A 15,005-nucleotide genomic window follows, 5' to 3' on the forward strand; every position below is an offset into this window, starting at 1 on the left:
TGTCAAACAATTTTTTTTTCTCATGGCCTACTACACTTCAATAATAACTAATGACAAATATGTATAATGAAGGTCTTCACGTGCTCGACTCAACTAAATGTCCTCCGTGTAACCAGTGGAATGTTCGCTATGAGCTGCGTTTGTTCTGGCTTGATGACTCAATCAAACATGACACATTTTAAATACAGCTTACCTGTGGAAATATGAGTTATATGAAGCATGAATCCTGCATTCAATAAGTGTAACTCTTGTAAAAGTACAAAAGCAAAGCTTAAAAATGACCAAAAATTTCAGAATTGTGTATATATAGATATAGATATATGTAGATATAGATATACATCAGTTAGCATGTTCCCCTTGACCACGCTAACTAAGGGGGAAAACTGTCATGACGTGTGACAAGTGCTTCTTGTGACAAACAGAAGTCCGAGCTGAGAAAAGGACCCCGCTGTTTACGCCAAAGTGCCAATCGGCTCAAACACAGAAGCCAGAGGTTGCGTTATGTCACGAGGATCCCTTCTTAAGTATCAGACGTCACACAAACATTTTCATTTGAGCCACGGCGGCACCGGCAACGGCCTGGACGGGGAACGCAGTTTAGACAGTAACCCAAGCCAGAACACACTGAGGGTCTAAGAATAGTCAGCAGCCCGGCTGCCGTGGTGACGGAGACGGGGGGGGGCGGGGGCGTGGCCGGGTCTTTGCGTGGGGGTTAGCCAGGCTGCCAGTGGGGGTAACATACAATGTAGGAGCTGGAGAAGAAGATAGAGGGACACTAAAGACACCTAGAACACCAAACCCCACCTTCGGTTTCTCTGCTTGTTCCCTACTTCCGCTCACTCACCGCACCGCTGGAGGGGATGAACTTCGCCCTCAGGCCTCCATCCTCAGGCAGATCCGGGCCCGGTGGCGGCAGAGGAGCCACCATGGAGAACCTGGAGAAGCAGCTGCTCTGCCCGGTCTGCTTGGAGGTGTTCTCCAAGCCCGTGGTCATCCTGCCCTGCCAGCACAACCTCTGCCGCAAGTGTGCCAGCGACATCTTCCAGGTGGGTGTGCGCTGCGTCCCGGGGGGTTGTTCATCGGCCCGTTTTACCCCCCAACACACATCTCATTCCAAGCAGCCATCGCTGTGGTGTTTTGGCGTCGACCAAATCTTTTTGTTATCCATGTAATAGATGTATAGCATAGCAGTATACTAGTAGTATACAAATACTGCATTCTAGTATAACTTCACTACAATAACACATTGTTTTCTTTTATAAATTCAGTAAATATTGTAAATTATCAATGTGTAGGACATTTGAGGTACTTTATGCAGTAACTGTTATTCAATTACAAATCCCTCAATTATATTTCCAAATACATATATATGGTCTAATACATCATCTAAAATCCTAATCTGTAAGGTCCTTTGTAGTTATAGCTGTTGAATCATTTAGTGGAGTAAAAAGTACAATAATTCTTTCAGATATGTAGTAGAGTCGAAGTAAAAAAAAGTAGCCTAAAATGAAAATACCCCCAAATTGGAGCAGTAGTGCTCAAGACTTCCCTCTGCCTAACAATGTGGAGGCCGGCTCCATTGCACGTGGACGGCACGTGTGCAAACTTGTGATCATCTTGGTAATACAACAAAGTGATTGATATGTCCCTTAGAAAAGACACAACACGTCTCTTAGCGCTCCGTCCAAATGCTCCGTGAGCTCCATACAGATGTTTTTTTCAAAATACTACAAAAAGATGACACATTTCCTTATGGGATCAAGACAATATTGGTGTGTGATAAGTTGTGGTGTAGATTTCTTCGGGTAGTGAAACAGATGAATTCTGTTGTCTAGACATCGTCCCTCACGCTTGTTCTTCATCCCCTCTCCTCCTCCAGGCAGCCGACCCTCTGTGGCGTTCCCGCGGCTCCTCCAGCACGGGCTCCAGCGGCGCTCGCTTCCGCTGCCCCTCGTGCCGGCACGAGGTGGTGCTGGATCGCCACGGGGTCTACGGCCTGCAGAGGAACCTGCTGGTGGAGAACATCCTGGACATGTTCAGACAGCAGGAGTCCTCCAGGCGAGTCTTTCACGCGCATAAAGCACGACAGAGATTTACTCAAGGGGTCGTGATGGAATTGTAAGCAGATCAATTATTTCGTCGACGTCTTGCAGACGTTTCACATTGAAAGGTCAGATCTGGAATGTGAGACCGCGTGTCGTTGCGATCACGGGGGGCCGCCAACAGAGAGCAGTGTTGTATCGTCTTACTGCCAGTCGTTGTTCACAATGATGGAAACGGGCTCTGCTCATTGGGGGCAACAGGTTGAGAAGTTTTAATGCATGGTTGGTTACTCTTAAATGATAAAACACTGTTTTGTCCAAATTGTTCCCACAGATTTGTTTACACAAATAATAACTGAACTAGGAGTTAAACATTTCAGGCCTGCAATAAGGAAAAGAAAATCTGGAACACAACATACTGTAAGAAATCACAATAATATAAGACAGTATATTTGCATTTTGAGACAGGGAAGAAAAACATGTCCGAGAAACCCAATAAGAGGAAATTTTTGATTTGATACAGTAACTATTTATGGCTTTAATATTTAGAGGCGGAAACAATGTTGTTGTTTCTTAAGTTTGAGATTTTAAACTGCAGAATAATAAACAAAATAGTCAAGGAGATAAAAAAAAGTCGTCAAACACATCTGATCTCATCTTATATTCTAAGCTCAGAACTTCTAAGTGGTGACGTTTACCAGAAGCTGTAGGTGGAAGTCTCCTTAGGTGACCTTTATTTTGTTGAGTAATGGCTGCAGAGAACAGCAGAAATAAAGTAGTTTTGCATTTTCACTTCAACCACCCATTCAATTCAATTCAATTCATTTTATTTTGTGTAGCCCATAATCGCAAATTACAAATTTGTCTCAGAGGGCTTTACAGTCTGTACACATACAACATCCTCTGTCCTGAAACCCACCATCGGCACAGGAAAAACTCCCCAAAAAATGAAAAAAACCCTTACAAGAGGGAAAAAAGGGAAGAAACCTTAGGGAGAACGTCAGAGGAGGGATCCCACTCCCGGGATGGACAGACTACAATGGATGCCATGTGTACAGAATGAACAATGTATAATACATGCAATTCCTATGACAGAAATGATTCAAGTAACTGTGAGTAGTAAGCCAGGCGCACAGCAGGACCACTGCAGGGGCAACCACCATCACATAGAACCACCATCAGATAGAACCACCATCACATAGAACCACCATCAGATAGAACCACCATCCACAGAAGCCTGTGGGGAGGGAGAGCACAGAGACTTAAAGAGAGGGTAATGTTGGTTTACGAGTTCAGTAATATGATCAATATCTAAAATAATAATAATAATGACGATGATGGCAGCAGCAGGCGTCAGCTGGGCCACGGCAGGTGTCAGGACCAGGGTCCAGAAGGAACCACGATCTACGGAGACCTGCTAGGGGAGAAAGCACAAAAAACTCCCGGAAAGAAGCTGAATTAGTCATGTGCATTAATGAAACGTGAATTATGGTAGAACGAGAGCGTGAGAGAGGAGCTTGGTGTGTCCTAACTATAGGCAGAATCAAAGAGGAAAGTTTTACTTTAAAAGACCTGAATCTGCCCCCCGGACTGAAAGTGGAACCTGGTTCCACAAAAAAGGAGCTTGATAACTGAAGGCTCTCGCTCCCATCTTACTTTTAAAACCATAGGAACAACAAGTAACCCAGCATCTATGGAGCGCAGTTGCCTTGTAGGGCAATAAGGTGTTACAAGCTCTTTAAGATACGACGGTGCCTCACCAACAAGTGCCTTGTAGGTGAGGAGAAGTACCTTAAAATCTATTCTTGATTTAACAGGGAGCCAGTGCAGAGAAGTTAATACAGGAGTGATATGATCCCTTTTCTTAGTTCTTGTTAATACACGTGCTGCAGCATTCTGAATCAACTGAAAGGCTTAAGAGATTTACAAGAGCAGCCCGATAACAAAGAATTCCAGTAGTCCAGTCTGGAAGTGACAAACGCATGATCTAATTTTTCTGCATCACTTTGAGACAGACAAGTTCCTGATTTTTGATATGTTACGTAGATGAAAATAGGCAGTCCTTGAAGTCTTCTTTATATGCGAGTTGAAGGTCATATCCTGGTCGAAGAGAACTCCCAGATTCCTGACGGAGCAATTCCATCCATAAAAACTGTATCACGCGACAGCTGGCTTCGAAGGCGCTCTGGGCCTATCAGGATAACTTCCGTTTTTTCTGAGTTTAGCATCAGGAAGTTGCCGGTCATCCAAGTTTTGATGTCTCCAAGACATTCTTGAAGTCTAACTAGCTGGTCCGTCTCTTCTGGCTTGATCGACAGATACAGTTGAATGTCGTCTGCATAACAATGGAAGTTTATGCTGTGTTTCCTGATAAGATCGCCCAAAGGAAGCATATAGAGGGTAAAGTGTTAAAAAATGTTAAAATGTTTCCTTATTAAAAACTCCACCAACTACGTCAAGCAAGTGTTACAATATCATTGGCCTGAACTTGGTCATAGCTTTGTTCATTTGCTTATCCTCGATCATCCGACTCATGATTCAACATATTTTGCGGTCTGAAGTCTATTGTTAATGAATCAGCGTTAAAGTAGAATGTTGAAAAGTAGAAGCCTCCTCCAACACATCTGCCCTTGTTTTGTAAGCTCGCACACAAACTACAACTCCACACGGATATTTAAGTCACCCTCACTCCGAGAAAGAAGCCCAAGCGTGAGTCACTGTTGGAGACAGAAGGGCAGGAGTCCCCTCGTTGTCTGTGTGGGCTAAAATACAAGTGATTGTTCACACATGTTTTGTAACTAGTAGTTTCTCCCACAAAAATATTTTTCACTACTTAATCATCACATCGGTCAGAGACGCCTACGTCAGAATACAAAGAACCTTTTATTGCGTATTTTTGTGCTTTATGTAAACAGGATTGGCCTGTTTGGATGCTCCAAAGTGCCGATGCATCCATATTGACCTCCGTGTGAGGGCTTTAAAGCAATCATGTGTGTCTGTGGCAGAATCCCATGTTTGGCATTTAGGGAATCTTCGAAGAGAAACATTCGAAGTTATTACGTCCTTTGGATGGACACTATTGGACGCTGACACCTTCTCGGTTCCCAGGTGGCAAAGAAACAACTCATCTCAGCCGAAATCTTCATGAGCGTCATCCGCTGACGTCTAAATACGTCAGCAACAACAGAACTAACCCGAGAAGGTTTAACAGCACAACGCTGGTAAGCCGTGTGGACACTATGCCACTAAATGTGTGACAATCCTCCTTTTAGGGCATTTGAATTATATTAGACATGCATTGAAATGATTCGTAGTCCACAAGAAGCTCCCTGTGTTCTCTGTCTCTGCAGTAAAAGGTGCAAATTGTTTTTGAAATGAGGCTTAATGACCAATGGGATTCTCTTCTTGTCAGAAGATAGACGACTTAAAACAACCAACCAGACGGTTGGTACACTCAAAGGATGCACAAGTAGTAGTAACAGGACAACGACGGGTCATGGATGCAAACCTGAGTAGGAATCTCTGAAGTTAAACTTCAGCATCAACAGACCGCAATGCAATGACGAAGAGCTGCAGAACATTTGCCCTTAAAGTGCTTCAAAGCTTCTTCCTTCAGCTTCTTTCCCTGAATGATCTGAGCTCAGATGGAGCGTCAGGATCACAACAGTTGGGCTCATTTCGCACGAGTCGAGAATAAAAAGATAAAGCCGTGCGTGAACGTAGATGATCCATTTCTTCTTTGTGCTACTTTCTACTTTCTTTCCAGGCCTGTGAACATAAAGCCAGAGCAGCAGCAGCAGAAGCTGCTGTGTGAAGAACACGAAGAGGAGAAGATCAACATCTACTGCCTGTCCTGTGAGACGCCGACCTGCTCCATGTGCAAAGTGTTTGGAAAGCACAAAGACTGTGACGTGGCGCCGCTCAGCAGCGTTTACGCGAGACAGAAGGTGAAGACGGGTCAACGGCACATTCGTTGTAACGAGATGATTTTAGGGCTTTTTATTTCCACCTGGATTGGATTTTTTTGAAGGTCAACGCGCCAATAAAGAGGGTTTAAAAAAGCGTGGGCAGACTTCTCATAAGTGAAGGTGGCTTTTATCTTGGACACGTCTTTCTGTTTCTATTTTTAAATGTAAAACACGTTGCACGCTGACCTTCTGCTTTTACACAGTACACAAATAAACACTGGATGTTACCACGTAGTGATATCAGATATTGTTTTACATCAAACATAATCCATCTGCTCATTTGTGGACCCCCGGGGAAAAAGTGCAGTCGTTTTTTTTTTTTCTCGTGCAGATGGAGGCGCCGCGTCCCGCACGTTATTGAGCAGTTGGCTTTGTTGACATTTTGGTGCCAGCCTCTCGATCTCCCACTCTGTCGCTGATTCACTCATCTAAAATTCCGATGAGGTCGGAGGAGAGTTGCTGATGCTCCGTGTTGCACGCAAAAGGTCAATCTGAAGAACAGAAGTCTGTGATTTATCGCCGGCCTACTTAGGGAATGTTTGATGAGGTTTATTTCACCGATAAAAGCGGTAACAAACTGTAAACAAACGTGCATGATGTCATGTGAGGCCCGAAACAGATGCACGCTGGTGAGTCGTGTTCCCTCGACAACACAATTTATCAAACAAACGAGAAATGTTGATTGGTTGAAAGTTATTTTGATTTCAGTTTAACTCTTATCTTACGCTCAAACTGTATTATACTGTATATATGATATAAAATTAGATTTGACAATTGGAATAATAAGTATTTGTCCATTGTATACAGACAAGTACGTATAGTGGAATAGGGTTGCATCAAAATCCGGCTCAGTGTAAAATATGCTAAATAAGCAAATGACCAGATTTAGACCCCAAATGAGCAAAATAAACTCAAGGTGTTGAAGTGACGGTGAAAACACACGTTGGTGTTAATTGTTGATGTGAATCGCTCAGATTAATGTCAGTTGTGTTTGTGGACGTTCGCAGGCCGACTTGAGCGACAGCATCGCGACGCTGGTCGCCAGTAACGACCACGTTCAGGCCGCCATCACTCAGATGGAAGAAATGTGCCGCACTGTCGAGGTCAGACACACACACACACGCACACGAACACACACGCACGCACAAAATATACCAATGTTTTTTGATTCTCCTTTTCTTGGGGGCAATTTTGTGATGTAACAGCTTATTGTTCACGTGTCAGGCAATGAAGACGCTGAGTGATACTCCGTATTTCCCTACAGATTTGCCCAAAACCAGACGTATCCCAATATCATTTCTATCTTCTGGATTGCCTCGTGTTGTCGTTGTTATCTCCCACTTTCATATTTGCACCTTTACCCGGTCGTAACCCATTGGTTTCCTTCTCAATGTGATAATAGAAACAAACAGTGCACACTTAGAACCAGGTCTACGCTCCAACGGGTCGGTGAGCGGACCGAGCAGGCAACAAAAGTCGTCCTCTCCTCTCTCGCCTCAGGAGAACGGCCGGCGGCGGAGGGAACAGCTGGCCGGCCGCCTTGACGGCCTGGCGGCCATCTTGGACGAGCGGAAGCGGGAGTTGGTGGGGCTCATCGCCACGGAGCGGGACGGTAAACTCGGGCGCGTTCGGGGTCTCGTCGGCCGCTACAGCGATCGGCTGGAGGCCGCGGTGGCGCTGGTGGAGTCGGCCATTCGGTCCAACGAAGAGACACGCGCGCCGCTGTTCATACAGGTCGGCGAGGCGGAGTTAGACGCCGTCGTTGGGGTTGGGAGGTTTCACACACTGATCATCCAAGTAGAAGAAGTATTTTAATGGTGGATGTCATGGTTTTTTTACTCCTCATCCACACACGAAGGATTATTTTTAGGCCAAGAAAAATACACCAGGTGTCATTTATCAGTCTGCAGAAAGCTCAAAGGAACCATAAAGTACGAAATGACCTTTTAAAAGCGATTATCACTGATATAAGGTGAGATATGTTTGATTCTAACCAATCAGAATATGAATTGCTTTCTAGTAAGAGAATAGAAAAAAACCAATGGCAGCAATTGTTAATTATTAATCAAACATATTGATAAGGATTTCAACCCTTTAACACAGAACAGTGGACAGTATCAACTAGTGTTTTGATGGAGGAACCATGCACACACACACACACACACACACACACACACACACCATCCATTGACTCGTAAGAAACATTTGAAATGAAAGAGTTTAGCTGATCTGTTTTATTAATGGGGTTCAAGGGACCAAATGCTGTTTCAATAGCTTTCCTACCATGATTTCATCAACTCACAGCATCCTAAATTGTAAAAAAAATGGTATATTTTCAATTACTTTGAATCCAAGTATGTTACAGCTTTATGTAGCAGATATTTTCATTGTAAAAGATAAAAAAAGCTCTGTACGAGCTAACAAGCTACCAGCAGCAGTCTAGGAAACAAAATTCACGCCCAAAAATGCTGCCATTTTTTCTGTGGTGACTGGTAGTGCACATGTTCTTGCACAATTGAGTTAAAACAAACTTTGACATAATTTGACCGAAACAAAAGCATAAAGGTTTGTTTACACCGGCGTCTCCCTAAAGACGTTCATGCCTCTTCATTCTGAGGTGAGACAGAAAGTGGGAGCCTCAGGTGTCCCCGTTTTATGCTCGGCATCATCCTCGGACAGAGCAGCTGTTAAAGGGGATTTAAGGAGCACAGGTAGCCGGCTAGTAAACGCCACGAGGCCGACCTGCCATTTTAACACGGTGACGCGTCTTAAGAACCGTTCTGACTGACGTCGGTGCCACTGACACGATGTCATTAATTTAGACTCTTGTCTCTTTTTCTTTTGTCTTCTTAACTCTCACAGAGCGCCAACGTCATACTGGAAAAGTGAGTGGAATGTTGCTCCTGGTGAATCTGTCATTTTGTATTTAGGGAGTGTGGATTTGAATGTCAATATACAGGTAATATATTTAATGACATTTGTATATGTTATGTTAGACAATGTATACAACAAACTATACAATTGCTTTGTTTTATGCCATTTAAATGGAATATTATCCCAGCTTTTATCAAATGGAAATATCATCCTCTTCAATGTCATAACGTTTGAGTTATTTATCACATAACTGAAATGTTAGGGTGGTATAATTATAACATACTACACTGCAAGTCGTTTCGTGTACATTATGTAGCCGATGATCAATTTATAGCTTACAGATCTTCTGTCAATGCTGCTGCCAATACCCGGCCACATGGGAATGTGTGTGTGTGTGCGCGTGTGTGTGTGTGTGTGTGTGTGTGTGTGTGTGTGCGTGTGCGTGTGCGTGTGTGTGTGTGTGTGTGTGTGTGTGTGTGTGTTTGGTTAGCTGATGGACCAAGCAAATATTTGCCAAAACGAATCATCTTTTCAAATAGTTTGCCCTATTAAGTATTTATAGATATCAATAATAGACAGGTTGTATATTATATGCTGTGCTATTATATGTTTAGTGAAACGAGGCTAAAATGATGTATTTGACTCCAAATCAGCCTGGCTTCATGCATATATTTCCCATTTGGAACGAATAAACCCGGATCATAATGCCCGAGGTTGTGGTGGTGTTTCAAGCTCGTGCCGTCCGTGTTGGCAGGATAGCAGTGGCAGCGAGATCGTCCCACGCGGAGCGTCCCGAGCTCCACGAGGACGTGAGCCACTTTGTCATCGACACCGACGACCTCGCCGACATGCTGAGAAACATCCGCTTCCCACCAGGTACAAGTTCCCTGTACTATATATGATATATTGTAAAAGCAGAGTATTACTGTCGTGACTCGTAATACTAAGTGGAGCTAGTTTTAAACATTTTCTTAAAGGGGTTGATGTTATGGCTATTTTCATTCTGAACTTATGAATCATTTCAGGGCGGCACGGTGGCGTGGTGGTTAGCACCGTTGCCTCACAGCAAGAAGATCCTGGGTTCGATTCCGCCCAGTGGCCTTTCTGTGTGGAGTCTGCATGTTCTCCCCGTGTCTGTGTGGGTTCTCTCCGGGTTCTCCGGCTTCCTCCCACAGTCCAAAGACATGCTCTGGGGATCAGGTTAATTGGGGACTTTAAATTGCCCGTAGATGTGTGAATGTGAATGGTTGTGTGTCTCTGTGTAGCCCTGCGATTGGCTGGCGACCAGTCCAGGGTGAACCCTGTCTATCGCCCGAAGTTGGCTGGGATGGACTCCAGCCCCCCCGCGACCCTGTGTGCAGGATAAGCGGTTTGACAATGGATGGATGGACTTATGAATCATTTCAGTTCTACTTGCTCAGGAGTCTAATTTACAACCAGGGCTCATATCTTATAAGTTCTAAGTACTTGTAAATTAACTAAAGCACTTAAATGTAGTGAACTAAGAGTAAATATTTTCAAGCGAGAAGCGAGAAAAGGTCGCCACGATGTACATTTTGGAGTTGGGACTTTATTGCTGCTCAGGGATTAAATATGAGTCAGTGAGGTGACCGTTTACATGGGAAATAAGATCATGTATTGTTTTTTGTGTGTATTTAGGTGACGGAGATGAAGATCCCGATGAATGCGGAGAAGACTCAGACCTCTAATTCCGCTCCAGATTTTGAGACCAAAACAGAAATATTTGTTGTTTTCAGTGACTGAAGGGAAGAGTTGGATTTTTCTAAAGGTCAAAAAAGTAAGAATGATCCGACATCCTCGGGTGTTTGAATCTCCCCGTCAACCTCTGATGATAAATTAATCAGCGTTTTGCGTCAGACTCCTCTCATTAATAATTCGGCTTCCAGTCATCAGCTGGGAAGGATGCACCTGAAGGCCTCATGTCAACGGTTTATTCTCAAACACACACTGGACACCTGCTGTTGTCCATCATCAGATTGCTCATTTGTCATGGAGACACACACGTTACAATTCAAGACGCTCCAAGAAACAAAGAAACATATTTCAAAGAACCCTTTACGTCATATTGTAATAGTATCTAAATATATTACACAAAACAGATAAATTACACCATTTAGTATAAATACGTACCTCTTTATTAACTCCGATATGATGACTTACTTGTTAATGTTTGTTCTTTTGCACTTCAAAATAAATTTGGTTAATTATCCATGGTTGGTAATGATTTGTAATTATTGTTTTTATTCTGTGTAACTGCTGGAATATAATCTAGACTAATCAACCTGATGAACTTGCTTCTTCAGGTTGCCAAAAATGACACTAATAATGCTCTGCAACGTCGGGTCAAAGTGATTTTTGCTGACGTGTGAAATCCTCTCTAACGAGACCGCTTATGTAAAAAGCTGAGCTGCGGATGGAGAAGGATTCCCCTCATCCACCCGCGAAGGCGACAGCATCATTCCTGCTCACTCAGCCAGAAGCGGCAGCATCCTCCTCCTCCTCCTCCTCCTCCTCCTCCTCCTCCTCCTCCTCCTCCTCCTCCTCCTCCTCCGCGCTGCAGCGGTGTGACGTCTGGCCGAGCGGCTGGAGAGTCACTGCTGATTGTTTGGACGCGTTGACGATGAAGACGCCGATCTGTGAATGTAACCACGTGAAAGGACAAGGAGGACATTACAAAACGCTGAAACCACTGATGGAAGTTCCCACCTTTCTCCACGGTGCACGTGTGTATTCCTTGCCTGGATGCAGGAGGCCCGAGCACATTTTAGCCTCCCACATTGTTGCCTTTTGTTCAGTCAAGAAATCCAGTGCATTGTTGGTGAATATAACTCGCTATTTATAGCACAACAGGACCGTATGAAGTGGGTTTAGCACTGCATCCTGTGTTGTGGGAGGAAAAGTAAAAAGATTTCCTTCATGTGTCTTTTTCCTCTGGATTTAAAGCCCTTTTCTGTCACAACGCTGTCTAAGAGCTCCCGTAAACAATCATTTTTCGAGATATTTTGTAAATACTCATATGAACCGTCCCTGATCCCAACTGTTTGAGGTTGTGGTTTCTCCGGCTTCCCCCCACAGTCCAAAGACATGCAGGTTGGTAAGAACACTTTCTACATCTCGAGACATTTGAGGATTGAAAAAACGTGAATGTCCATTTCTAAATGACATTATGTATCTTCATGCATGAAACAATCTTTACAGGTTTTCATGCAACAGCAGTGAAGCCGATAACTCATCTCAGCCATGAGGTGTTGCGGTGCTGGATTTTGCATCAGCTGAAATCTTTTGAATGAGTCATTGCTTTGTATCTACAGATTAATATGTAGTGGCATTTGCAAAGCGTAACAAGATGAACCAACACGTGCTCTCTCTCACACGCACACACACACACACACACACACACAAACAGAGGGTGATTATAGGCGGAAGAATCACCAACACCCCCACGGTTTGGACTGAGTCAGAGAAACAAGGAACTCACAGATCATTTTGACTTCTGTGTTTGTTTCCTCGTGTTTGTCTGTCTCAACCACTTGGACATTGACGTCCATCGTGTCTCGGCCTTCGACATCTACGGATCGACAAAAATGTTTCTGTCGAGATGATCCGACTCGACAGACCTTTGGTCGTCAGCTGGTGAAATTTAGTGCCAACGAGTCACACCAAAGGATTTTTAGAGGACAGGACGGAGACATTAGCAGTACAGAAGCTCCCTTGCACACGTCTGAAATGGTCATTGATACGTGGACATACTTGTGATGTTTGTCCAATGGGTGGCTCCTGCACATTGAGAACATTGGTAAAGTTAAAAAAAATCGGAAATGATGAAAAGACTCATTTATTTTTGAGATACTCAGGAAATGATGAAAGATTTCTCCTCTGGGGAAGATGGATATCCAAACGTAAGTCCAAGGATAACTGGTTGTACGTGTTGGGATTTTGGAAAGCGCAGTTGACAGGTGACACTTGGTACAAACCATGAACCTGTATCGCAAACTGGCTGATGTTTTCACAACCTTTTCACAAATCAATCCATAAAAAACATGAAGCAGTCACGAAAAGTTCGGTTTTTATCAACTATTCCTGTTCATATATAATCAAAACAACAGAATCAAAAGATTTGTATGTTTTCACTTTTTTATTAAAAAATATAAACGGCAAAAAAAGCTTTTTGTTCTTTTGCTTAAACAATACGATCAGTGTCAGACATGGTTTGTTTTCTTAGCATGCTACAGGTAATACAGTACCAGAGATAATGCCCCCACTCCAACTGAAAGAGGAGGTTGTGGACGGAAAACAAATCAACAACAAGTGTTTTTGTCTCTCATTCCACCTCCAATCTATTTACAATCATACGATTACATTGAGTTTGATCAATCAGAGCGGATCAACAACAACAAACTTCACAAGATGCAAAACAAGTTGTCTTTTCTTCTTTCTAAAGATTGACCACTTGTTTTTGCAGGACATAACTTTCCTTTAGTGACCCATTTAGTGTTGCAGAAGGTAAAATAAATAAATTAAATAACACATAAAAACAGTCTTTATAGTTTAACTAAAAGTATAAGTATAAGATGAACGTCCAAGAATTATCCCCAAAATGTTTCACTAAGGGGAAAAAAAACCTTTTATTGGATTATTGTTCAGCATGTGATCATAAACCAGTGATTATTATTATTCACCACAATGTTTTGTTGGAAAATATGGAGAACATGATGGCCAAACATCAATAACCCATTCAGTGGCAAAGACGCCAACAACGATCTTAATTATGAAATAAGCCATACTGTATACATTTAGGTCAGCCTTGCATTATAATTATTTTCCTTTTCAAGCATCAAAACATTTGATCATAAAGACCGATGAACCAAACCAAAGCATTTTTTCTTTTGTGGATCAAATGTCCAAATGTGTCCTAACGTTAAATTGAGAAATGACACCCGACAGGGTCTCTTCCTTGAGTCATCGTGTTGTGGTTGAGGGGGGGGGGGTGAAGCCAGTGGTCGGTGTAAGGGTGAGAAGTTAATTTCCATATTTTCCAACAGAGACTTAAATAACAGTTAATAATTTACATTTTAGTCGCGAGTGCGGCCATGCGTAAATTGGCACCACGTGTGCGTAAAATGAAGTGGAGAGGGAACCAGGCGCACAAGGAAACAACTAATGTCAGAGGTATTGAATACTTTGAATTGAAGACAGCGGTTTGGCTGTTGTCAATAGCATTTGAGGAAAAAAAAAAAAACCCCAACATATCGAGCTTTACTTCCCGACCTCGTCGAGGACTTTGCGGTTGATCAGAGCCTGCTCCCTCTGGTTCTCCATCTTGGCCATCTGGATCATATTCCTCAGCAGGTGGAACGTGAGGTCGATGGACAGCGGGGTCTCTTCGCTCCGTTTTAACAGCTGCACCGCCGTCCTCGCCGCCTCGTCCTCTTCGCGGGGCAGCGGGTGCGCCGGGTTCGGGTACCTCTGGCGCAGAAAGCGCACGACGCCGTCGCCCAGCAACTCGGAGGCTGCGCCGTCGCCGGCTTCGGCCGCTCTGAGGAGCACTTCGTCCAGCTGCTGCGCCTGGAGGCGGCCGCTGCCATCCAGCCAGCCGGGCACGGTGCGCGGTCTGCCGGCGGCGGGGCGCGGGTGCGAAGCGAGGAGGACCGAGGAGAGGAGCAGGAGCAGCGGGACCGGCTTCATGTCCTGCAACCGGAGGGATTTGTTTAGGTGCCATGAATCAAACACCCGTGATCCACTTTAGTGTAAAGATGCAAAGTACAATATCATTCTAGAGATAAATAAATACGATGTGCAGATGATTTTTTATAAATAAAGTAAAAATAAAAAAACGTAATCATGGACAATAACGAGTAAATGAGAAGCGCTCCACTTACTTTATTCTCTCCAGATGCGTAAGTTCGTGATCGGCCGGTGTCTCTCAGGTCAGAGCCGAGTGATGAACGTCCCTGTGGGGAGGACTGGAGAGGACGCAGGGCTTTATACGTCCAGCCTGCCCATTTGACGTCAATGCAAGCACATCCACCGGTTTTGGAGAGTGGACAACTATTGGGACAACAAGGCGTTACAGTCCCGAGGGACAGCTGATGCTGTGATG

At 43.9% G+C, this 15,005-nt stretch overlaps 2 protein-coding genes across 5 annotated transcripts; one reads left to right on the forward strand and one right to left on the reverse strand.

The window, feature by feature from the left end:
* The first annotated feature begins 579 nt into the window (after positions 1 to 579).
* Positions 580 to 11,114, forward strand: trim54 (tripartite motif containing 54). Of its 4 annotated transcripts, none has more exons than XR_013453481.1 (8): positions 580 to 1,046; positions 1,880 to 2,058; positions 5,809 to 5,989; positions 7,018 to 7,113; positions 7,511 to 7,744; positions 8,873 to 8,969; positions 9,639 to 9,760; positions 10,544 to 11,114. XR_013453481.1 is itself a non-coding variant. In XM_040160789.2 (8 exons), the coding sequence occupies exons 1-8, from the start codon at positions 861 to 863 to the stop codon at positions 10,591 to 10,593; spliced, it is 1,071 nt and encodes a 356-aa protein (XP_040016723.2). In that variant the 5' UTR covers positions 580 to 860; the 3' UTR covers positions 10,594 to 11,114. The 4 variants fall into 4 exon arrangements, 2 of the variants coding, with proteins under 2 accessions (XP_040016723.2, XP_077950099.1); XM_040160789.2 differs by having other exon boundaries at positions 8,873 to 8,895; XR_013453480.1 differs by having other exon boundaries at positions 704 to 1,046; positions 1,880 to 2,118.
* Positions 11,115 to 13,024: 1,910 nt separating this feature from the next.
* Positions 13,025 to 14,863, reverse strand: uts1 (urotensin 1). The gene is made up of 2 exons (XM_040160793.2): positions 14,785 to 14,863; positions 13,025 to 14,593 (listed from the first exon to the last, which is right to left on the reverse strand). Exon 2 carries the CDS (start codon positions 14,588 to 14,590, stop codon positions 14,162 to 14,164), a length of 429 nt encoding a protein of 142 aa, XP_040016727.1. The 5' UTR covers positions 14,591 to 14,593; positions 14,785 to 14,863; the 3' UTR covers positions 13,025 to 14,161.
* Positions 14,864 to 15,005: the final 142 nt, after the last annotated feature.

Source organism: Gasterosteus aculeatus, chromosome 18 (genome assembly GCF_964276395.1).
Source record: "Gasterosteus aculeatus chromosome 18, fGasAcu3.hap1.1, whole genome shotgun sequence".
Lineage (NCBI taxonomy): Eukaryota > Metazoa > Chordata > Actinopteri > Perciformes > Gasterosteidae > Gasterosteus > Gasterosteus aculeatus.